This window comes from Lepisma saccharinum, chromosome 17 (genome assembly GCF_977018435.1).
Source record: "Lepisma saccharinum chromosome 17, izLepSacc3.1, whole genome shotgun sequence".
Classification (NCBI taxonomy): Eukaryota; Metazoa; Arthropoda; class Insecta; order Zygentoma; family Lepismatidae; genus Lepisma; species Lepisma saccharinum.
Genome location: NC_139245.1, coordinates 22,157,859 through 22,183,109, shown reverse-complemented (window position 1 = coordinate 22,183,109; position 25,251 = coordinate 22,157,859). Strand labels below are relative to the sequence as shown.

General features: G+C 36.3%; 1 protein-coding gene across 3 annotated transcripts in view; it reads right to left on the bottom strand.

The window, feature by feature from the left end:
• Positions 1-23,056, bottom strand: part of kat80 (katanin p80) — a 92,000-nt gene extending 68,944 nt beyond the window's left edge. The window contains exons 1-4 of one of the 3 annotated variants that reach the window (XM_083139096.1): positions 22,691-23,056; positions 15,073-15,203; positions 3,866-4,084; positions 2,342-2,467 (exon numbers count right to left, since the gene is read on the bottom strand). In XM_083139096.1, coding sequence (XP_082995222.1) covers positions 2,342-2,467; positions 3,866-4,084; positions 15,073-15,203; positions 22,691-22,724 — 510 coding nt within the window. In that variant the 5' untranslated portion in view covers positions 22,725-23,056. The remainder of the gene's footprint in view (positions 1-2,341; positions 2,468-3,865; positions 4,085-15,072; positions 15,204-22,690) is intronic. The other 2 variants (XM_083139097.1, XM_083139098.1) reach the window with 2 other exon arrangements.
• Between the last annotated feature and the right edge of the window lie 2,195 nt (positions 23,057-25,251).

Sequence of the window (25,251 nt, the reverse complement as noted above, 5' to 3'; positions counted from 1 at the left end):
TTTGCAATTTTTTTACATGTGTCTTTTAGTGTCTTATTTAACTTAAATTCCAAATATCTTACAGTTGCCAAGGGAATAGTAATTAATAGAGGCATGCATATTTCGTTTTTGACGAAAACACGAAATGTGAAATAACACATTCTAATGTTAATTTTTCATGTTTCTGAAAGGTGTGAGGTGCATTTTCCTACCCTGTTTTGTCACAAAATGATGCGAAATCAACTGCAAAATGCGAAATAGACTCTTAAACACGAAATTTACCGTTTATATACCGACGCAACACTTTCTGAAGTCTGAAGTATCCTGAGAGTTATGCAATTCACGAAAAATTGATTAATTCTGCTGTAAATATTTGAGAAGCAGAAATGGACCCCTTTATACAGGAATAAACTTAATATTCTGGTAATGATTTAATGTGCTATTAGAAGGGATATGTTTATTTTGTGTAATAGTGCAGTTTTTAATCAAATTTGGGATTATATTGACATTTTTTAAACCCAAAAATGTATTCATGATTGGGAAAAGAGAGACGCGGTAGTATATAAATACGGAGAAACTAGTACTCACTTTTATCCGCGAAGCTGTTTTTTCTTCTTTTTCGATTAATTTCAGTGGCCACTGCCACCATCCTCGTTGGAACTTGCTGCACTGTTGCTTGGCGTGCGTCTTTTGTTCGTAGTTCTCTGGCTGCCGTTAGGTGCGCTGTGCGTCTTGGTGCGTCGTCTGCTATTTCCGGGCGATACCTGCTGCAGTAGTGGAATCCAAGTGTGGTGCGCTTGCCCGCTATCGATGTTTAGTTCGTGTGGGAAGTGCATTATGGCGTGCGTTTCCTTGATTTTGGTGTCTATGAGCGTGTGGGCAGTGTGTTTGACTCGAACCTTTTGAATTTTATGGCTATTGTATTTGATATGTCTAGCAAGACCAGTAGTGGGTTGGGCTTTTTTCGCATCTGCTAGGTGCTGTTGGATTCTTTCATTGACAGATCTGATGGACCTGCCGATGTAATGAGCCTTGCATTCACACTCTGCATCATATACACCTGGGTTGTCAAGGGGGGAAAGGAAGTACCGTTTGTGCTTGTTCAGTTTATCAGTTATTTTGGAGTTGGGTTTGTGCGCTACTTTGATGCCAAATGGGAGAAGGGCTTTGGCTATGCGGTTGGAAGTGGTGGGATGGTAGGGGAAGGCAAACCATTTATATTGGTCGCTGGGGGTTGGTTGTGGCTGGGTTGCTTGTGGATGGGTATTTTTATATACCACTTTTTCACCACTATAACAGCGAAATTTCATTTTATTTACCGCTTTTGAACCCGAAATTGACTGTTTTTGCACCAAAATTTTACTTCTTTATTTACCAAAAATATGTGCCTCTAGTAATTAACACTTTAGTAAATTCTGCAGTAAAACGAGTGAGGTTATTTTCAATAAAAATCCAATCAAACGTTGTTGCAAAGGAAAGTATGTTTGTGAATGCTTCAAAGTAATTTATAATTCATTTAGGAATTTAACACAAGAAGAGAAAATGGATGTAAGAAATATTTGTTATTTACAAAATGAATAAATGTACTAATTAACTATCTTATCAACCGTACATAAACTGAACATTTTTCATTATTCTTACAACTTGAATCTGAATTCATACTATGGGAATGAGAGACGCGGTAATAGATAATTAATTCACGTTTCCCGCGAAGCTGTTTTACATTATTTTCTATTAATTTCGGTAGCCACTGCCTCCATTCTCGTTGGAATTCGTTGTGTTGTTGCTTGGCACATTTCTGTTTTTTTTTCCTAAATTGCCGCTAGGTGTGCTGCCGTCGCCTGTATGTTTGCGTATATGCAGTCTGCTGTTCACCGGTGTTAATTGCTGCAGTAACGGAAGCCAGGCATGGTGTGCCTGACCATTATCTATGTTCAGTTCATAGTTGTAGTGCATGATGGCGTGTGTTTCTTTGATTTTTGAGTCTATGAGAGTGTGTGCTTTGTATTTGACATACACTTCCTCAATTTTATGGTTGTGGAATCCCATATGCTTTGCAAGTCTGGTGGTGGGTTGGGCAGTTTCTGCATTTGATAGGTGCTGCTGAATTCTCTCACTGATGACCGCCTTACCAAAGCCCTCCACCCCATACAACATCCAAATAGCACACAAACTACCTCCAAAATAGCTTGTTTTTATTCATCCAAGTTCATAGTATTTAATCATGATATAGTTTAGGGTATGAACATTCATATTTTTTAAAAAATGATCTTTGTATCTGTAGGTGAACTTAGAAATGCAAGGTAGCTTAAAGACCAATCCATCGGTTTACACTATGTAAATACGGTTGTATAATACTCACTTTTACTAAACCATCTTCTCCTGCTGATGCTATCCACTGTCCATCAGGGCTAAATTTCAAACTATTTACAGTTAAACTGTGACCTTTGTAAGTAAATATACAGCCCTTCCTTCTGATATCCCACAACTAAAATGAAAACACAAAAAACTGATGTTTTAGGAACTATACATTTATTTTACTCAACATTTACCACTACTTGAACACAGAATAGTTACAAAACTTGAATGCAATTCTTTGTATCAATTTTCTAGAGAATTGCTTAAACATATTCTTAGAATACAATATGGGATAGTGAAATTTTAAATCTTTTCATGAATACATATAATATATAAAATACAGAACACATCCTAAGTATTATGTAGAACAGCAGTAAATGAGATTCTTAGACTACAGGAGGGAAAATTCAGGAGAGAGAGAGAATAAGCTGCCGGACATAATGGATTAGGTTGTTGTAAAATTTGAAAGGTCAGAAATACTTTCAGCTACTACACACTCCACAAAGCATGAGAAAACAGTCAAGAGAGAGGAATGGTGGAAGAACAGAAGATGGACAGTCTTGAAATGGATGTTGCAACCAGAGACTACAAAAGGCAAAGGACGGTGATAATGCATTACTTTAAAGCATTTTACACATTCCTTCATTTCTTATTACAACAATAATAATGGAAGTTAACACTAACCAGCAGTAATACATTACCTTAGAACCATTGAAAATTAGTCTGCAATTAAAATTCATACCAGAAACTACAAGATCATTTCTAGGCTTTTTTCCCAGAAGAAGAAGAAGAAGAAAAACAAAAAAACACGAAATTTTATAGTAGGTAGTTATTTATCTTTATTCTTTCAATAGCAAACATTGCAGAGACATGATGTACAAGTTGGATCATCGTGTTTAGAATCTTTACACATTCCCAATCTAAAATTATAATCATAACATTTTCTGATTGATTCAGTGTGACTTAAATAAATGGAACAGAAAATCGTAGTTTGTGACTTAAGTACTTTTTCCCGAACACACTAGATATCATCTCTTATGAAATAGCTTTCTCATTTAACAATTTTGTATTGGCTCTTGATGTTGCATAGTTAATTCATCACATAAATTGCAATAACTTGCAAAGCTCACTTACATAAGTAAGCACACGATTTATCAATACTAAGCAAAATTATAAGAAAACATGCAAATTTATATGAGTCTGATCATGAAGTATTTATTCATAACATTCAATGCTGCACATGTTCCTTGCTTTAAACAACTTCGGAATTGAAATTATTCTGTCAATTTATTTTTAAATTCAAATATATGCTTTTGTATTTTAGTTTTACATTGCTTTTAAATGTATCTAGGTTAACTGCGATGATGAAAGATGAACTGACAAAATAGATGAGAAAAAAATAAAGATTTATGCTGCATGCAGGATTCAAACCAAGACTCCTGATTTTGTACTACATCATGCTAACCACTCTGAAACGGAGGGTAACACTAAATCCAATTGCACAATATACAACATACAGTTCATTTACCTTTATATTTGTGTCCAAGGAACCTGATGAGAGGAAGTCACCATATGGATGAAAATCCACACAACGTATGTTGGCTTTGTGACCAGTCAATGTCCGAACAATCTTCGCTGCCTCCAAATCCCAGATTTTCAGGGCTCCTGCCTGAGAACCTGCACAAACCAACTCCTCTGTGTGACTAAACCTGACGCATTCAACAGGTGTTGTATGTCCTGTCAGGCTCTGTGAAAAGTCAAATCAAACCAATGAGATAAAGATATTCTATTTTGTTGCATCATAAAACAAACAGGCTCTGTAAAAACTCAAATCAAACCAATGAGATAAAGATATTCTATTTTGTTGCATCATAAAACAAACAAACTCATTTCCACCTATCAAATCAATTGCTTTACATATATTGTTCGTGATCCCCAAATGACTGCTTTTTAACATATTAGTGAATTTCTATTGCAATTTACACCTGTATACCAGCAGCCAACTTGTTGATGAGTGTTTATATCAATCTGTCTACACACACACATACCCCTTATAAGTTTTCTGCTCATTCCTCCCCAATGCCATATCATTAACACCACTTCCATGTAATCACCTGGGTTTCAAACTGGGTCATGGCACATAGTGGTTAGGATCCAATTTTTAACTTTAGGTCCAGTCCCAATTAGCCTATCCTATCTGTGACAAGGTGGGCTTAAGCCTCGGATGGATGTTGAAAGGAATCGCGATTTCGAGAGTGTCGTTAGTCCCTTTCCTAACAATAGTACGAAGAAGTGCGAGGGAGGCGTTGGCATCGCTGTCTACGAATTTCCCTCTGTCCCTATCAGACGACTCCCATCTTCGCTGCCGATTTTTTGCAACTGGTCTCACTTATCGCACCAAATTCAAACCCCTTCTTGGCCTAGCTCTGTATTTCGTCTTCTGAGGCCAGGCCAGGTTAAATGTTTTCGTTGTTATAGTGTACAATTGCTGAAAATTTAAACTAACAAGCCTCCCTAACCACGAAAGCATTCCACGCTTACGTCAGAAGATAAATACGGTGCGTGACCGAGATGGTGTTCGAATTTGGTGCGATAAACCATACCCTTTCGGCAATTTGGCCCCCGCGGTTACAGTGCCTTGTACCGCGCGGGTTTTACGATCTGGTAATTAAGAAAAGGGAATGTGAGGAGGGAATGCTCTTGGTCACTGCCAGATGTGCTTGAAGCATGTTTTCTTTTAACTGAACCATAGTCTCGAGAAAGTTTTTCCAACTTGCTTTGAGTTTGAGATCTCCAGCCCCTTTGCGCTGTGAAGTCGCCTGTTTTAGGTTTGAAGGTCACAGGTGTCTCGGGTTCGAATCCTTGCCTGGGTATAGATGTTTGTGAGTGTCCATTCATCAATTTCATCATCCCCATCCCCATCTACGCAAATTAGCCAAAAGTGGCACAAGAAGCGAAGTAAAATAATGAAAATCAATCAATCAATATTTTAAATGGAGAGAATTTTCCCTTTGCTTGGAAATTTCAGGGACTTGAGTGAAAGATAAAAACTAGTAGCATACTAGTTTGAGATGAAACCAACCGTCGGAGATCGAGTGAGACAGTACACTCGAAGTAAATGTTCGAAAAGCAACACCCTCGAGTTACTAGTAAAAATGTCCACAACACGCAGGAAATTTTCTGAATTGATAAGACATAGAAAACGGTTACAGGAAAGCTCTGCTTTGTAAGTATTAATGCCATACAGTATCGAATTTTACAGTCTAACGGTAAGCAAAAATTCCTGAAAAATTGTTTGAAAAACTCAATATGCAATTAACTATGGCAAAAATAACTATCTCAATTCATTCACTTGCGACACTTTATTTCGAAGCAGTGGATGATGGTTGCATTACATTCTCCCCCTAGTCAAATGTAACAGCAAATTAGACATTTTAGATGCTCTATACTTTGAACTTGAAGTCTCACGTTAATTTTCTTAGTTTTCTTTCCCATTAACCATGGCCTTTGTCTTATTCACATTTATTTTCATCCCGAATGCTTACAGTCGGCACTTACGTTTTCACCGTTCTCACGTCTTCTGCTAACAAAGTCATGTTATTTGCAAATCTTATACATTCAGTTCTTATTCATTCTATTATTAGCACCTCATACTATGGAAACAGTTCTTTACTAATTTTCTAAATAGATGCTGAATAATGTTGGTGATAAGCAAGGACGTATTTAGGGGGGTCCAGCGAGTCCGGATCCCTTCCCGAAAGATTTATCAAGTACTAAAATTAAATAATGATAAATATATTATTTTAGCCTTTGTTGTGTAATTTCCTATGAACTTGTTGGAAGACAAAAATTATATTGGGATCATACGGCTTTGAAGGACAGGAAGGACGTATTTAGGGGGATCCAGAGGTGCGGACACCCCCCCCCCCCCAAAGATACGAAGTATAGTAGAACGTCGTTTATCCGCACGCCAATTATCCGCAACGCCAGTTATCCGCACACTAAAAAAAACAAGATTCAAGGAGTGTTTCTCATGTCTTTGGTTTTCTTGTACTGTATACGTATGTAGTACTGTGTACTGTATGTATAAAATAAACCTGTATTGTACGTGCTTTTCTTTGTTAAATAAACACATGTTTGATTATCCACAGAAATCGTTATCCGCATAACCTTCGGTCCCAATTAATGCAGATTAACGACGTTCTACTCCACTAAAATTAAGTAATGAAAATATTAGCATTTGCTGCATAATCGAGGGTTTTTAATTTCCTTTGAACTTTTTAGAAGGCAAGGATTGTATTGGGATCATACGGCTTTGAATGACATTACAAAGAAGATTTATGTACACTACTACTCACTATGCATAAAATATTAATCAGAAACTTACTTTTCTCGATCTACATGTAAGATCATTTTTGTTATTCGATAAATTTTCAATTATTCATCAATTTGACAATAATTTTATTGTCAGGGCACTTGTCTTTATGTAAAATATTCCGACCTTAACTACAGGTAAGCTACGTAATGAATATGCGCTGTTATATATCTATTCTTATACAGTCCTTTTACCTATTCGTGTAATAATAATAATATAATGTATTGTATTTAGTATTAATTTTATTTAATATGAATGTAGTGCTGCCTCCTAGAGGAAGAAGAAGCAAGCTACTGTTGCTAGACAAGAGTCTGGGCAAACAGAACATAGAATGGAGAACGTAGTTTCGTTATAATGTAAAGTGTTACGTTGTTTTGTGAGTTCCTTAATAAATTCAGTTAATCTTGTTAATATATGTGTTTTCGATCGTACAACAATAATTATTTTAATTTAAACATTATTATTATATCTGAGACTCTTGGATCGGCACCCCCCCCTCCCCAGCCCGAAACATATTTCTAAACACGTGCCTGGTGATAGACAGTATCCTTGTGGTACACTTCCCTCTGTCATTTCTTCTACTCTCAGTTTAATTCATTCTTTCATGGAACAGACTGCTTATGATTATGAATTTCCACTCTTCCGAAACCTGCACCGATCTTATTCAGTATTTTCGGAATCCCGTATTCCTTATGGGGAATCAACTTCAACATAAAGTTACGGCTAATAAAATGGGAGTTTAGACTTTTCTGCTGGATAATTACTTCTTCAAACTGCCCTCTTCCTGTTGATATCATTTTCTATTCCATCGAAAGTTTGATATTGACACGATAACAAATCAAAAAATACTCCCATATGCTCAATACATTTCTCCTTGCCCCCTGGCAGTGTTGCCAAACCTGGTGCGCATAAACGAACTAAATTTCACCTTAAATGGAGTTAAACTGACTTTCAAGGAGCTAGATTTACGAAGTGCTTCCTAGAGTAATGTTAGTTGTCAAAGGGGTGGGGCGCTGCTATTACCGTTAACTCTAAATTGATGACAATTTATTCTTAGTTTTCAGCATTTAGATCTGGCGGCATGTATCACCCATCTCATTACTGACTGACTAACTCTCTAGCCTTCTTGAACCCGAAGGTTCATGGCTGCAGCAACACAGGCCTTCCATCTGTCCCTATCTTGAGCAAGTTCTATAAACTCTTTTCCATCCCTACCGATTTCCTTTAGGTCCATCTCAACGTTGTCCCTCCATCTTCGTCTTGGTCTTCCTACAGGTCTCTTACCATCAGGTTTCCCAACAAGAATCCTGTAAACTCTTCTTTCCTCTCCCATTCGTGCCACATGGCCTGCCCACCTAAGTCTTCTTGATTTAATCATTCTAATAATATCTGGACATGAATACAAATTATGTAGTTCTAAATTATGTAACCTTCTCCACACTCCTGACTCCTCATCCCTTTCACGTCCAAAGATTTTCCTAAGGATCTTATTTTCAAATACTCTCAATTTATGTTCCTCTTTCAATGTAAGGGACCAAGTTTCACATCCATATAATACTACAGGCAAAATTACTGTTTTGTATATTTTAACTTTTAGTTTCTTAGATATTAAACGAGAAGACAAAAGTTTATGAAGAGAGAAGTAATATGCATTTCCTGAATTAAGCCTACTTTTTATTTCCTCTTTAATATAATTTTCATTTGTTAATATTACTCCTAAGTATTTGAATTTGGAAACTGGTTTAAACGAGTTGTTATCAATAATTAGATTTTGATTATTACCTAACACTTGGTTTCGGCCTGTAAGCATATATTTAGTTTTCTCTTTGTTAACTTCCAAACCTATCTCTTTAGCAGTTTTGAAAAATATTTTAGCATTATTCTTAATTGTATTCACATCATCCCCCAGTAAGTCTACATCATCTGCATATGCTAACAACTGAGTCACACCATTTAATTTTAGTCCTTCTTTAGTTTCTTTTACCTTCCTAACAGCATATTCTAAGGCAAAATTAAAGAGCAATGGAGATAATGCATCTCCTTGTTTTAACCCATCATGAATTGTAAATTTGTCAGACATATTAACACCCACACGAACTTTACTTTCTGTTTCACTGGTGTATATTTTTATCATACTAACAAGCTTCTTAGGTATTCTAAACTCGACTAATATATTATATAATTTATCTCTTTTGACCGAATCATATGCTTTTTTGAAATCAATGAATAGCTGATGGACATTTTGATTATATTCCCACTTTTTTTCAAGTGTCTGTCTCATGTGAAAAATTTGATCTGTAGTTGGTCTGTTACGTTTAAATCCACATTGATAATCACCTATAATTTCATTAGCATATGGGGTTAGTCTTGTTAAAAGAATGTTAGATAATATTTTATATGTTGTTGAGAGTAGAGAAATTCCACGGTAATTATTGCAGTTCATTTTATCACCTTTTTTAAACACAGGAACAATTATGGATTCTTTCCACTGTTGAGGGATTTCTTCTTTATTCCATATTAAAAAAAAATAATTTATGAATTTGACATATTAACGAATTTCCACCATATTTAATTAACTCAGCTGGTATTAAATCAATGCCAGGTGCTTTGTTATTCTTTAGTCTTTTAATAGCATATTTAACTTCAGTCAAGTTAGGTTCTGGAACTAAAGGTTCTGCTGTGTGGACTTCATTTACTTCTGATTTATCTCCTACATGGACATTTAAAAGGTCATTAAAGTAGTTCTTCCATCTATTTAGAATATCGCTTGGGTCAGCTAGAAAATAACCGTCTTTATCTTTTATCAAGTTTACTTTAGGTTGCCACCCCTTTCTAAACTCATTTACACCTTTATATAAATCTCTGATATTTTTATTTTTGCTGTTTGTTTCAATTTCGTTAATTTTGCTTTTCAAGTAATCTCTTTTTTTACTTCTAAACGTGCGGTTAACTTCTCGCTTTATTCTATTATAATTGCTTAGATTTGTATCTAAGTACCCATCTCATGGTCGTACGAAATCAAAAACAAGGATTCCCTAATAACAATATTATGAAAAAGCCGAGCGGAGACTGTATCGCATCCCCTTAAATACATTTAGGTGTGCTTTGGCCGCGAACACCTGAATATCCCAGCGGAGGGAAAATTCTCTCCCTTCAAAATATTCGGCGAAACAGGATTTCCCTTCTCGCCTTAAATATTACTCAAGTGGGAAATCTGATACAATGCGCCTATGGGCCATTTGGTGAGAGGAGAAGACACGGACCTATGCTATGATTGTTTGAGTTGATGTTTTATGTCCACTTTATGCACAGATACGCTAATCGGAACTGGACCTGCAGTTTAAAGTGAGATTCGATTCACTACTTGCGTCCATTTGGAATTGAACCTGGCGACGACACTGCAATTGAGCCATTGGGGAGGTCCACGAACCTAAGCTTTACTACAAAACCGGTGTGCATCGTAGAGTAGTTTGTTAATAGTGTTGGGCGAAGACGATATATCGTCATGATATTTGGCGATATATATCGTGGAGACGATCCCGTCATATGTTCGATCCCAACCACAGGAAAAAAAATGTTTATCCGAAGAATATAATATATAATAATATATAATATAAATAAAGCACTAGACCATGGGCAATGCCCAATCACCATATCACCATTGCATGATACCATCTTAAACTTCTTTCTTGAAATGAATAGTAGCTGGGCAGGCATATACGAGCCTCGTGCCTTTTAAACAACATACCTACACAACTAATATAAAGAATTTCTGGGATCCGGAATCTATGGGAATGGATATCTCCGGAATCGGGTAACCCGGGTCCGAAAATTCTTGTTCATCCAAAGCCGTCAACTACCTGGAATCTGTGGCCGCCCAAGGATTTATTTGGTGGCGCTGGGTGTTCTTCGTGAGTGTCCGTTCCTCAGTTTCCTGTCATCAACCAAGCCTCAGCTTCATTAGAATAAAATCTCGACAAAAATACGAGTACCAAAGGAATTTCTATTTAGCTCTGGTTTGTTTTTGGAGAGATGAAACAAAGGCGAATAGTTACAACTAGGTTGCTACATTTCATAAGTGAAAATCAGGGACGCCGCTGACCGGAAGCCTGGGGGAGGGGTGGGGGTGCTTATTGTTTATTTAATTGCTTTAATTTACTTCGCTTTTCTGACACTTTTGGCTAATCGCAAAGATGGGGATGAGTGATGATATGATGAAATTGATGATTGACCACTGACAAATACCGACGCCCAGGCGGGGATTCAAACCCAGCACTCGTGGCGTCGTAGCGCGATGTGCTAACCAATCCGCCAGGGGGCGGCGGGTGGGAATGCTGAACCAGATGAAGTATTATTATGTGTGCTACCATAATTATTATGGACAAAACACTAAAACTGTTGTAGGGTCCTTAGATAGTAAGGTAGTTCAGAATCAATTTTCAAGTACGCAGAAGAAAATGAAAACACAGCCTTGAAGCGTAAAATTAGAAGACGGGTTTTTACAATGAAAAAAAAATCACGAAAATCGAAGATTTACAAAAAATCAGAAATATATTTTTCCTCCTTACATAATTGATTGATTCATTGGTTAGCTTTATTTTACTTCGCTTTTTGTTCCACTTTTGGCTAATTTGCTAAGGGGGGGGGGGGGGGGATGAGTGATGGATGATATGATGAAACTGATGAATGTACACTCATAAACATCCATACTCAGGCCGGGATTCGAACCTGGAACACCTGGTGTCCTAGCATGAACATATCGTCCACAGATGTAACGAAATGCAGAATCCAGAGAGAAAATTACCCTTCATACCCACTGAAATGCCTAAGGAAAGACCAATAATAACCAGTAATATGGTTATCAGAATATCCGGACCTTCGGAGAACCCAGAACCAGATATTCAAAAATGAGATAATTCACATACGTGGATTGCTATTTCCTTTCTCAAGTTCATTAAGTTATTGTGGTTAGTAACGGTGGGTGTGTGTGTGTGTGGGTGGGTGGGTGGGTGGGTGTGTGTGTGTGTGTGTGTGTGTGTGTGTGTGTGTGTGTGTGTGTGTGTGTGTGTGTGTGTGTGTGTATGTGTGTGTGTGTGTGTGTGTGTGTGTGTGTCTCTCTCTCTCTCTCTCTCTCTCTCTCTCTCTCTCTCTCTCTCTCTCTCTTCGAACTTAAAATATTACGTTTTATACAAGGAAGATAATATTTTATTCTTTACTTTGAGTTTCAATAAATTCATATAAATCGGTACGAATGTTTGAAACCTTCCCGCCTACAAAGATTCTGTGAGTTCTGGACTTTCGAAGTATTTATAACTATATGAAGTAAAAAAAATGTCAAAATAGGAATCTCTGTCCCTTCTTTTCTACATTTTATTCAATTCGATTACTGCGTATATTTATTCCCATTATTATGCATAAAGTAAATATATAGAAACAAACGTGAAGAGTTTTAATCACATAATAATTGAACGACGTGACTTGCCTCTTCCTTCGGATCAGACTCATAAACTGCCGTAATTTGGGTGTCTAATAATCTTGACGATTCACTGCTTCGACTTCCAAAACTGTGTGTCTTGTTTTTTGACAGGAGCCTCTGAAGTAATGCAGTTCCCTCATTTCATAAAGGTCTGTCTCTGCCTGAACAACACAAACCCAGATGGCAAGAAAAGATAAGGTTATAATACGAACTGGCAGGTGAAACCTCCCTCCCCCCTCCCCCCACGCTCTGAGGGGCACGTCCCGCAGATGCGAGAACCGCACGAGGAGGGTTGCGTGTTGAAGAACGACAGCAGCGCTACAAGCGGAAAATCCTCGAACTTTCAGAAGGCGTGGAAACTAAATACCTGTATAAAATTATAAACTTTTTAGTGAAAATATTGTGCAAACGCTTGGAATTATCTATATAAATTCACGATACTAAGATCCACAATATTGAACCTAATTATTATAGAATTTTAAAACTCTTCAAACGCCCCATTTAAAGCTGCTTTTCAGATCCCATTAATGCTACTTCACTATTTTTTGTGTGCCAAACTAGAACCCCAAATTGTTTTCTAAGAATCTACATCACTTCGTGTATCCTACTAGAAAAGCCTTGCAGAGTATCACCGAAATTGGAAGCATATTATAGGAGATTTTGTCACTAAAAGGAGAAGCAGTTTTCAGCTGTTGAGAGAAACATCCAGCCGAGGCTTAAGAAACAAACTTCATGATTCCTGCATACTGTATTTCACCACATAATCGTTGGAGATTTTGTGCCAAATTATTTTTACAAACTGTTGGGTGCAACCAGGGTGTGAAGCTTTTTTTTCCAAAAAAAAGTGTGCCAGTATTACTGGTACTTAAAAATCATTAATTACTAAGTAAACTGAACTGGGCGAAGTAGGGACTTACAAAAAATCATCTTCTGTGTCACTGGTTCCATTATCTGATGTGCAAATGTGACGATCATGCGATGAAAGGTTATAGATCAATTTTTGGACTGTAAAAACAGGGTGTGACAATTATGAAGTGAAATACAGGATGCTGGAAGATGCAATACTTGAAAAGAGAAAATGTATGGTTGCATTAGCTGTTCAGTATTCAAACTCTCCTCTTCACAGTTCAATATCCATGTAGTGGATCTTCCACATTTGTACATACTATTCAATTGGGAAACTTGTTTTTATCAATAATGTACGATTTACATAAGCAGTTTGTCTTTAACTGCATCTCACAGACAGAAAGGTTAACATCAGGCTGTAAATCTATTTTGCTACCATCTCTCTTTTTCTCACACACACACCCATACACACAGCCGCACATGCAAATCCATAAAAAGGAGAATGCTGTGTGCTTACACAAGATAGATTTGTACTGACGGTGTTAGAGGGGACAGCTTCTGATCTGTTGACCATTTTGATCCAATTTTAGTGCATTCCTGTTCACATAAAATGGCACATCTTATAAAGCTGGAGAGTTGAAGTATGTGCTGCATTATCTGAACAGGAGGGTACATATATCTTTGAAAGTGAATGTACGGCCAGGAGTATACTGCAGTTGTTACGGGCTTATTGAAAAACATGCTTAAAGTCCCTGCAACTTACACCCTATCCTGAAAAACAGTCTTGCATCGTGTTTTACAATTACCTGGCTTGTGCGCCAAAAAGAAATATCACTTAGGTCCACTTTAGACGAAAGCATTTTCCTTAGCATTTATGCCATGACCAAAATGGACATAGCACAGTGAAAAATCTTATAACATTGCAGATGCCATGGCATTTCTGAAAGATAGAACCCATCTTTTTTCTGTAGCATAACCAATCAGAAGCGGCATAAGTGGAAATGTAATGGTGACCACATGAGATGTAAACAATGTATCACTTCAATTTCTTAAAAAGCCATAACTATTGAACTGAGAGGAATAACGTTTCTCATAAAACAGTATTAGGTACAAATCAACGGCACTGGTTAATACATACTTCAGAACATTTACAGTATACGTATGGAAGAATATTTTAATTGTTTCTATTGTGAACACCATGCAAAATGGTGTAACTCGACGTGCCTTTCGTGCTATATATATGTGCGGCAACATAACTTCCTTATTTCAGAATGCAATAAAACCCATGTGATGAATTAGAATTGTTTAATGGTTTTTTTACACTGTAGGTACATATCTAAAGTTATGTTTCACACAGTTTTGAAAATCATATCAGGGAGGTGACGCCCCCCCATTGTCCATACACTGAAGAAGCTGATTTCTGGCATCCTTCATGACCCGAACCAGCATATCAGCGGGAATGTTGGCAATTTCTTGGCGGATGTTGGCCTTCAGGTCTTGGAGGGGCCTTGGACAGGTAACAAATGCGGGATTTAAAAAAAAAAACACAAAAAAAAATCGCAACGGGCCAAATCGGGGAAGCAGGTTGGCCACTGGCGATAAAAGAACATCCGTTCGTAAAGAAGGCCTCGACGGCAAACGCACACTCCTCACTGTTCCAATGCATGATGGCGACTGACCGGGACGCAAACGAAACTTTAGACTCGCGCCTGTTGAATGAGACCACTCCCGCCCCGCTACAACCTCTACAGGCTGCATGGCACGCATTTCAAAAAAGGAAGTTAAGTTGCCACACCCTGTATTATAAATTGTAATAGCAAAAGCTAACCGATAAGTTACGTGAAATGCTTCCGTGTAAAGTACTTTCTGCTATTAAGATTTTTGGAAGCATTTACATATCATTCATGCTAGCAAAAATGTTCAAAGAAAATTCTTCCGTCTAAAGCCAGCTTTAGAGGAACTTCAGGGTGTGTTTTGATGAGTCACTAACAACACAAATTTTCTCCCAGTTGAACAAACAACTGCAGTATGCACTCACCATAATACAATTGGGTTTCCCCACAGCCCACAGGTTGACCTTCTTGTCATCTCCCCCTGTGACTAGGACTCTTCCAGATTTATGTCCAAGAGACAAACAGTTGACATTTGCTCCATGAGCTACGAAGTCTTCTGGAAACAAAACAAAGAATCATTATCAAACTACATCAGTACTTACACAGTAACATATTAAAAAATTAATAATAACACAAGACACTATGTGGTATGTTAACCGTGAACAATATCTTAGTAACTCACCTACTTTGAAAATGGATTTGACTTTTAAAAAATTACTGAAGAGAAAGATCAATACAATTCAGAGGACATAATTTAGCCCTTAACTTACGAATGATTTTATTTCATAAAACTTTTCAATGTTTTTTAATACTAACCTGAATATACAGGGTGGCTCATAAGTCAGTTGGCACAAGTAGTTGCTTGACTGGAGCAGCAGTTGCCAACTGACTTATGGGCCACCCTGTATTTGTGTGCTGTCAAAAAGTAAAAAATGCCTAAGTTGAAGTTTTTATCTACTAGTGAATATATCAGAATGTTTTTGCAATTAAATATTCAGTGTCCATTTTAAGGATTAAATTTTAAAATTTCTGCTGTAATGTATCATATGTAGCTTACAAGTGTTTGTTAGCACATGACGTTTTTAAAAAAAACTAACAAAGTCCAAAGTTACATCAGAATCTTCACACATGCATCTTCACTGCGTTTTCATCTTTCCTTTTTGAATTTTATACCCTCAATGTTTGCATTCTAATTTTGAATAGAATATAATTGTTTAATTGTCCTTAAGCAATCTTCAGTTGTAATAGACTGCATCATACAAATATATTAATTATACGTAAAAAATAAATTAATAAAAATCTGGTAATAATATTAGTACAATAATAATAATCATCATCTGTGGCTCAACAGCCCTGGAAGGGCCTTGGCCTATCTCCCGACTGCCAGTCTCCCTCCCACATTCCTACCTAGAGTTTTGGAATTCTTCAACCGGTAATGGAATGATGTGCAGTCCCCAATTTTCCCACGAAGGTGGGTTGCTACCAGCCCTATACCCTCAAATTGTGTAAATTGTTAAAAAAAATCAACCGCATTATACAGGCCGAGAACCTGAACCCAGGCAGACACGAACCCATGCCATCCCACAGTCGGAGCCCAAAGCATAGCACCTTAGACCGCACGGCCAAGGAGGAGGACGAGGCAGATTCATATGAACCAAAAATAGCCCAAAATGATAATTTACCTCAAAATTTACTTGCTTAAATTTTTGATAATTCAAAAGGTTTGTTAAGCAGTTGAGATAGGATTGAAGTCCACTTTATGCACAGCAAGGCTAATTGGAACTGGATCTACGGTTTAAAGTGAGATCCGAACCACTATGCGCCTTCACTGGGTATCGAACCAGAGACTCTTTCATTACAAGGCAACGACGCTATCACTGCGCCATCGTGGAGGCATTGTTTGCTGAGGATGATTCTCAAAATCGGTCTTCACTGTCTCAATAGTAGAATAGTTATTTGCTGTGAATAATACTACTTGCCCTGAGATATGATAATCTACATAGGGATTGTGCAATCATTATACTTATTTTAGAGTGTATTGCGCTTTGATTCGAGACCACTTGTAACTGTTTTCGTATGCGGTTTACCACCGCACAAGCGGTCATTCTTCAATCTGGTCACAAACTACTCGAACTGGAAACATTGTTTGGGTGCAACGGCAAAACCCAACACTGCCTGTTGATGACCTGAGAGGAGTGGAAAGGCCGCTCCCTCAAAATTCCGTGAAACATCGAAGTGCTCGGTTCCTACACTGAAATCCAGTATAGGTCTACAGTCCAATATGGCCGATGCACGTGTGGCGAGTGTACAGAATGGCGGTGGTAAGGGGAAAGAAGACACTCTTCTGGAGATAATATCCGTCTTAAGGCAAGATATTGAAACATTACAGGGTGAGAATGCATAGTTAAAGAAAGACCTGGAGGCGTGTGACCTGCAATTGGGCAAGGGATTGATTCTCTTGTGAAGTGGTATCGATGGCTGCACTTGATGAAAATGTGTGGCAAATTTTTTCACATGGGAAGAGAATACACTCGATGAGCCAGAAGAGGAATCTATTAATGAGTGATGGTGTTGTTAGTGATAATAGATATGCAGTCTTGGGCAGAGAGGAGGATACATGTGGGGATCAAGTTGGTGAACCAGGGCTCACTGGGAAAGTTGAAATAGGTGAAGTGCAAACTAACCTACAAAGAAATTAGAATAAAAGAATGGGTAGGATCGAGATATACTCTGATAGTCATGGGCGTGGTTTATCTTCAATGCTAAGAACTTCTTCAAAATGTGCTGATAACCTAAAAATTGAAAGTGTTGTGAAACCAGGTGCAACGTTTGAACAGGTGGTAGGGAACAAAGAATATTCAGAATTATCATCTGATGACTTTGCCGTATTAATTGGTGGTGAAATGTTCCACACCACCATGATCTCAGAACCTGGTCTATTGTCAATAAAGAAGTAGAGAAAGCTAATAGCAAGTACAGTAATGTATGTAAAAATTTTGAAAATGTAACGGTTATTGATAGTTCCATATTTGCTAAGAAATGCATACCAGGCATGGCCAACATTTGAATGCAAATGGAAAATTGGAATTGTGTAAAATTATACACAGGGTTATTCAGGATAGGCTAATTGTTAGACAACATATGAATATTGCTGTAACTGATCGTACGGAGCAGGGAAACCTGTAATAGTGGCCAAGTGTAATACTAGTGAAACTTGGCCTATATCTATATCTACAAACCAATCTAACTTAAGTATGCCTAACAATATCATCAGTAAACCCGAATGTATCACTTCTTCATACTCTGAATAATCAGGTGTTAATCTTGGTTTTGAGAATTCTCATGGGGAAGTTAGAGCATGTTGTTCTAACTCTCATACAACATAGATAGGTTATCTCAATATACAGGGATTCGGCAAAAAACATGAAATTATTAATGATTTTGCTAATGAAAATAGTTTTGATGCTGTTTGTCTAAGTGAGCATTGGTGCCATAACAGTGACATTTCCTTCAAAATACTATATGACTTCTATCTGGTTAACAGTTATAGTAGGAAACAAATTCAACATGGTGGAGTGTCTATATAAGTAAAAAATGCATTTGTACATGCTGGTCATAAGTTAGATTTTGAATTCGTCTGTAGTGAATTAAACTTTGAAGCCACAGGTTTATTTATTAGAGACCTCAAACTTGTAACAGTTGTGCTTTATAGATACTGTTTTTCTTGAAAAACTTGAGGAAATGTTAGATTTTTCAGTAAGTCTCAATGGAAACACTTTAGTATCGTAATTGGTGGTGATCTAAACTCTCATTTTGATGTAACAGAAGATAAACAAAGTGTGACTGGATTTAAAAATCTGCTTAGGCAGTTTAACTTTAACTATATAATAATAAACTCACTAGGGGTTCAGCATGCCTGGACAATATATTTACAAACATAAAAGCATCTCCTATAACATGTGTTGTAACTGTATTTGCATACTCAGATCATGATTCTCCTTGGCTAAAAATACATAACTTAAAACAGTGTGATTGTAACTGTAAGGAATCTAAAATAGTAATCTCAAGACCAATAACGGATGATAAAATATTAAACTTCAGGAACTTGCTCTGTAATATAAACTGGCTAGATCTGTTAAGTAAACCTCAGTCCTTGGATACAGAACACACATTGGCTGATGTAACATTTGAAAAGTTTCTAATGGTATTTTTAGATATTTATAATAGGAGTATTCCCCAGAAAGAGTGTAAAGTTAGTCTCAAAGTTAATAAAAAGAAAATACCAAAAAAGAAAGCTGATTGGTACACTCCTAAGTTAGCCGGTATGAAATGTAGGGTTTTATTATACTTAGATTTATTTAAGAGGGGTAAAACAGATCTGGCTAAATCAATCTACCTGAGGGTAAGAAAGGAATACAAATGGGCTATAAATGAATCAAAGAAATTGTATAATGTAACTAATATTGAGGCATCCAGGAATAAATGCAAGACTGCCTGGAAATTAATTAATTCGATTGCCAACTACAGCAAAAAAGATGTTATAGAAATCTCCCCTAATGACTTTAATAAGTTTTGTATTAATTCTGTTGAGGAAATTTGTAACAACATTGTATGACCCTCTCAAACAGTTTCCGACTTACTTGAACAGTATAGCGCAAGACATTGAAATAAAATTTGTTTTTTTCTCAAATAGCTCCAGAGATGATTATAGATGTTGAGAAAAAGTTGAAACCATCAGATCAGTGTAGATATCTATGATTTATCCAGAAATCTTGTGAAAAAAATCACAGATTGTATAATTCATCCACTGACCTTTTGTATAAATATATGTCTTAGGGAAGGAACTTTTCCAAATGTATTGAAATTATAAAGGGTTGTATCAATTTATAAAAAAGGTGAGAAAAATTGTTAGGCCAGCTACCGTCCCATCTCACTGACTACAGTGTTTTCAAAGGTTTTAGAATCAATTATGCATTCTCGATTATGCAATTACTTGGACCATAATAACTTAATTTGCAAATCACAGTTTGGTTTCAGGAAGGGTAAGTCAACAGTTGATGCCATGGACTCTTTAGTCAAAAATGTACTTAAGGCCTTCGAAACTAAGAACTTTGCTCAGGCCTCTTTCTGTGACCTGAGCAGGGCTTTTGATTGTGTAGAACACACTTCACTTTTAAAAAAAGATGACATACTATGGCATTGGTGGTACAGATCTTGAACTATTTCATTCATACCTTTAGAACTGTAAACAAATTGCATAGGAATGGAGAGGGCAGATGTAGCAGAGGTCAAATGTGGTGTACCTCAAGGTTCGGTTCTTGGATCTTTATTGTTTGCTCTCATGATGAATGATTTACCATTTTGCGTCACTGCTCATACAATATTATATGCAGATGACACTACCTTCGTTAATGCCAGCTCTGACTTGAACACTCTTAAAGCCATAACTGATAATACCCTGTATCAATCTTCTTTATGGTTCAGAGCTAATGGTTTCTTGCTGAATGAAAGTAAAACCCAGCATATGTTTTTCAGTCTTAGAGACATCCCGATCGATAATAGCTCAGACAATGTGAAATTTCTAGGTATTGTCATTGATAATAAATTATGGGAGCCACATATTAAATACATAACTGGCAAGCTCTCAAGGGTTATATATTTGTTAAGGAATCTAAACAGTCATGTACCTGAAGATTACGTAAGATCAGCTTACTTTGCTTTCTTTCAAAGCATTATTTCATATGGAATTTTACTTTGGGGGAACTGCAGTTATGTACAAGAAATTTTAATACTGCAGAAAAAAAGCTGAGAGAATAATTACAAACTCACACAAATTAGTTCATTGTAAGCCACTGTTCATTAAGTTAAAATTTATGACTGTGATAAATCTATATATTTACACTGTGCTGTTGTATGTAAAGAAAAATTTGCCGCAACTACAAACTAGACAAGATGTGCATTCCTATACTTCAAGAAACAGCAGGTGTATAAATATACCCTATCAAAATCCCTGAATAGTTATGAACCTCTGGGATAAAGACTATTTAATAAGCTACCTCTTGATGTGACAAATATTCCTATGAATGTATTTAAACATAAACTGTATGCCTGGTTAGTTGCTACATCATTGTACTCAACTCAAGAATTTCTTGAAATTAAAAATTTTGTATTTTAGTGCAACTTAAACATAAAAGAAGTTATAATTTTACATTTTATAATATATTTCACATGTATTTTGATCTTGACGTTGTCTATTGCTGTACAAGCTTAATGACAATAAAATATTATTATTATTTGGTATTTTATTCACAGTCTAAGAAATCCATAATCAAGATCATATCTCCTTCTAGTATTGCACTTATGTCGAGTAATAAGCACAATAGGCTAAATTGAAAATTATTATTTTAAATATATATTAGTACAGAATAAATATAGATAAGAGAACAGTCATGTCCTTATTAAGTTCTTCAGGAGCAGTGCATGTTTTATGTTACTTTACTGCAACAATAAGATTGAATAATGAATAAATGAAATTAATGAAGACGCACAATTCCCATACCATGACTTTAACCTGAAACTGCCAGTGGCTGGATCATAAGTCACACACACAATCCCCACAACAATGGATGTGATGTGTGCTCTCCTGTGGCTATATATGTAACAATCTGCACAAAACTATAAATTAGGGATTTTAAATTTATTTACAAAATATTACTTGTCTGAATATTTTCAGAGTTTTAAGTCAAAAGGTTAAAGAAATGTCTGAATTCTTAAGAACTACATTGTTCCGTGTGTTAGATGACATAAACTCCATAGTCAGTGTTTCAAACTCGCCGTGTTTTCACTATAACATGACGTGTCGAGTATTTTTAATTTTTAAATATTTTTTTTAACTATGCTTGCCCAACCTAACCTTACGGAAAATGGTTTGTGGGGTTAACGGGAATGGTTTTTGGGGCTAACGTCAATGGTTTGTGGGGCTAATGTCAATGGTTTGTGAGGCTAACGTCAATGGTTTGCAATGTATTAGTATAATTTCAAATCTGGGCACGAAAGTAGGTATTTTCCAGTGAACAAGGTTGCAACACTGCATAAATCGACAACTCTTGTAACGCGCGATGAACCAGTACGCTATTGCCATAATATGTGTTACAGAATCGAAATAACGAGTAACAGTAAGTACTTGTAAATGTAAGAAATAGACATTATTTTCGTTAGAAATTCATTATTTCACCTAAAGAAATGTTCCGCATTCCAGAATAGTACGTTAGCAATGTAAAAAAGTGTGAAATAAATGATTTATAGGTGTCACCCCTATAGTAAAGTAGTACTGGCTAATCTAGACAATGATTTGGAATGATCAACAAATTAAAAAACAAGCACACTGAAAAATTCATTCTCTCGCTAAAACACTGTGGTAACTAGGTTAGATGACTTTTAATTCAAGAACCTTTGGTGGTAACATCATTAGTCAAATAAGACCATAAAAACAAAATCTAGTAAGGATAGGCCACTATTACTCGATACTTCTGGAGTACTTGCTTTGAAAAAACATGGTGCAATTAGTAAACGGAGAAAGATTTCAATACCATCTCTCATCAGCACGAGTATCAATAGAGTTGCAACAACTTATGTTCTGTGTAATGTATTTGTGGAGTAAAAAAAAAACCGACATCCTGATCACCCAAAATGCTATATTTTCAAAATTGATGTTAATATCCCATGAATGTAAAAAACAAAATTGAATCGAATATTTATTTTTATCAGCCAATGTTTACAAACAATTACGAATATCAAATGTGCAACATTTTGAATACACAGTCAGGGTTAAACAAATGGTGAAGGACATTAAATGTTAAAAAGATATACCCTTGTAAAAATAAAAAGCACCTCATATTTGGGCGTACGCTGATATCATTGCCAATTTAGTAAAGGTCATATTTCAGCATTTGTGCCCACACTCAAGGTTCAGCAATGCAAAGAATATTAAAAGAGAAAAAAAGTAAATATAATTTAAGACTTGAAAATAATTTGAAAACTTACGCAATCTCCATGAACGTTTGCTTGTGGACGCCATGGTCAAATAAATTATAAGTTTCTTTAAACTACACACGGCACATATCACACATGTGAAATTAACATAGGTTTGTTGTTCTTGAAGCAACTGTGTCACCTAGGACGATTCCTTGTGCGATACTCTAGTCCACAAATAATACTCCCAACGCATGTTTGGTAGAACATAGCAAACAAATATTAAGCTTTCAAAAATTAATCCATTCACATTTAAATTACACCACTTATTCCAAATTCAATTACCACACTCAAATATATGAAACTCCATCCTTGACATACTATTCAGTTAATATAATCGACACTAACGCCATCTGTTATTAAAATATAAAAACACGTCCTGTTCCAAACCTGTCTGTTCAGTGTTGCTTACAACATTCTAGAAAAAAAAGCCCACACAAATTAGAAGCATGTTAAATTTGTTGATGACATTGAACGGGATTTCATCAAATCAAAGAGACAAATGAGTTCTAATACTCTCTGATTTCATGCAGTATTTTTACAACTTGTATAGTTTTAGTTTTAACTAACAAACCACAACAAATGCCCCCTTTCCAGTTTAAATTACATTTTCTTTTCTGTGTTTCCATAATTTATGCATAAAGGAAACAATGATGCAATTATAATTTGTCGGCAATATGAAGATTAAAAAGTGTAATAGCTAAGCTAAAATATAAAAGCATAAGCACAAAATAACAAAAGAATCATGCGTGACTGAGTTGGCAACACTGAAAGTAAACTGTTTGAAACGTCCATTTGAAAATGCGGTGTTTCAGGAAAACAGTTTATACTTGTTTACTACCTTCTTTGATTCATAACACAAAAATTAATCAAATTTAATTTATGGTTATTTGTTAATTAGCTGTGCGTTCTTGAGAATCTCTTCGAAACACTAAACGTTGTCTAGAGAGATTCTGGACAATTATGTTTTCACTGCAGTTCCGCGAGGTTAAAATCTTGTTTCAATATTCAGTCCGTCTGCTACGAATGGATTGAAAGTGTCGGTGTTTGTTGTGAATGTCATGTAATAAGTGTACAGAATCGTAAAGATGTTGTTCCATACTTCTAATACAATTTGTAGACAGTTTTTTTTATCAAGAGTATTGGGATATAAAACAAGATACTTTAGCACGGAATTAAAGAATTACGTTCAGGGACAATCGCCCGAATCAGCTGTTAGAGAATATTTTTATTATATTGACCACCAGGGAATGGTGAGCTTTTCATAACTGTTCTATGTATTATATATATATGCACACACACACACACACATACATACATTTGTATGTGCAGGTGGTAGTGGACAGAAAAATATAAACACCGTGACATGACACAAAATCTTTATTAGTAGGGAGGTTGGCCTGCATACAGCCTGTATCCGAAGTCGGATGGGCAATACAGTTCATGCACATTGTTCAAGGGGTAAAAGTTCGGTATAAGTACTATTATAGTATAAGGGAAACACCTATAAATCATATTTTTTTACATTGCTAACGTACTATTTTGGAATGCGGAACATTTCCTAAGGTGAAATAATGCATTTCTAACTAAGATAATGTCTATTTCTTACATTTACGAGTACTTACTGTTACTTGTTATTATGGCAGGCGATAGCGTACTGGTTCAGGGCGCGTTGTGCGAGTGTTTTGTCGATTTATGCAGTGTTGCAACCTCGTTCACCGGAAAATACCTACTTTCGTGCCCGGATTTGAAATTATGCTAATAAGTCGCAAACCATTGACGTTAGCCCCACAAACCATTGACTTAGCCCCAAAAACCATTTTCCGTAAGGTTAGGTTAAGTTAGGTTAGGCAAGCATAGTTAAAAAAATATAAAAATAAAATTAAAAATACTCGACACGTCATGTTCTAGCGAAAACACGGCGAGGCTGAAACACTGACTATGGGGTTGCGTCATCTTAACACACGGAACATTGTACTCTCGTGCAGAAATCAAACAGCACAAACAGTGTGTCGGACAGAGATTTTCGCAGAAAAGGACATGTTTTCCCATTAAAATGGATCAAAACTAGATTCACAAACTTCCACAACGCTACAGAAAATGATTTCCGTAAGTACTTTCTCCTGTAAATTTGAAGAAATCCGTTTCCCTTATACTATAATGTTACCCCCTTCTCTCTTCATAAACTTTTGTCTTCCTGTTTAATATCTAAGAAACTAAAAGTTAAAGTGAAAATATACAAAACAGTAATTTTGCCTGTAGTATTATATGGGTCTGAAACTTGGTCCCTTACATTGAAAGAGGAACATAAATTGAGAGTATTTGAAAATAAGATCCTTAGGAAAGTATTTGGACCTAAAAGGGATGAGGATACAGGTGAGTGGAGAAGGTTACATAATTTAGAACTACGTAATTTGTATTCATGTCCAGATATTATTAGAATAATTAAATCAAGAAGACTTAGGTGGGCAGGCCATGTGGCACGAATGGGAGAGAAAAGAGGAGTTTACAGGATTCTTATTGGGAAACCTGATGGTAAGAGACCTGTAGGAAGGCCAAGATGAAGATGGGGG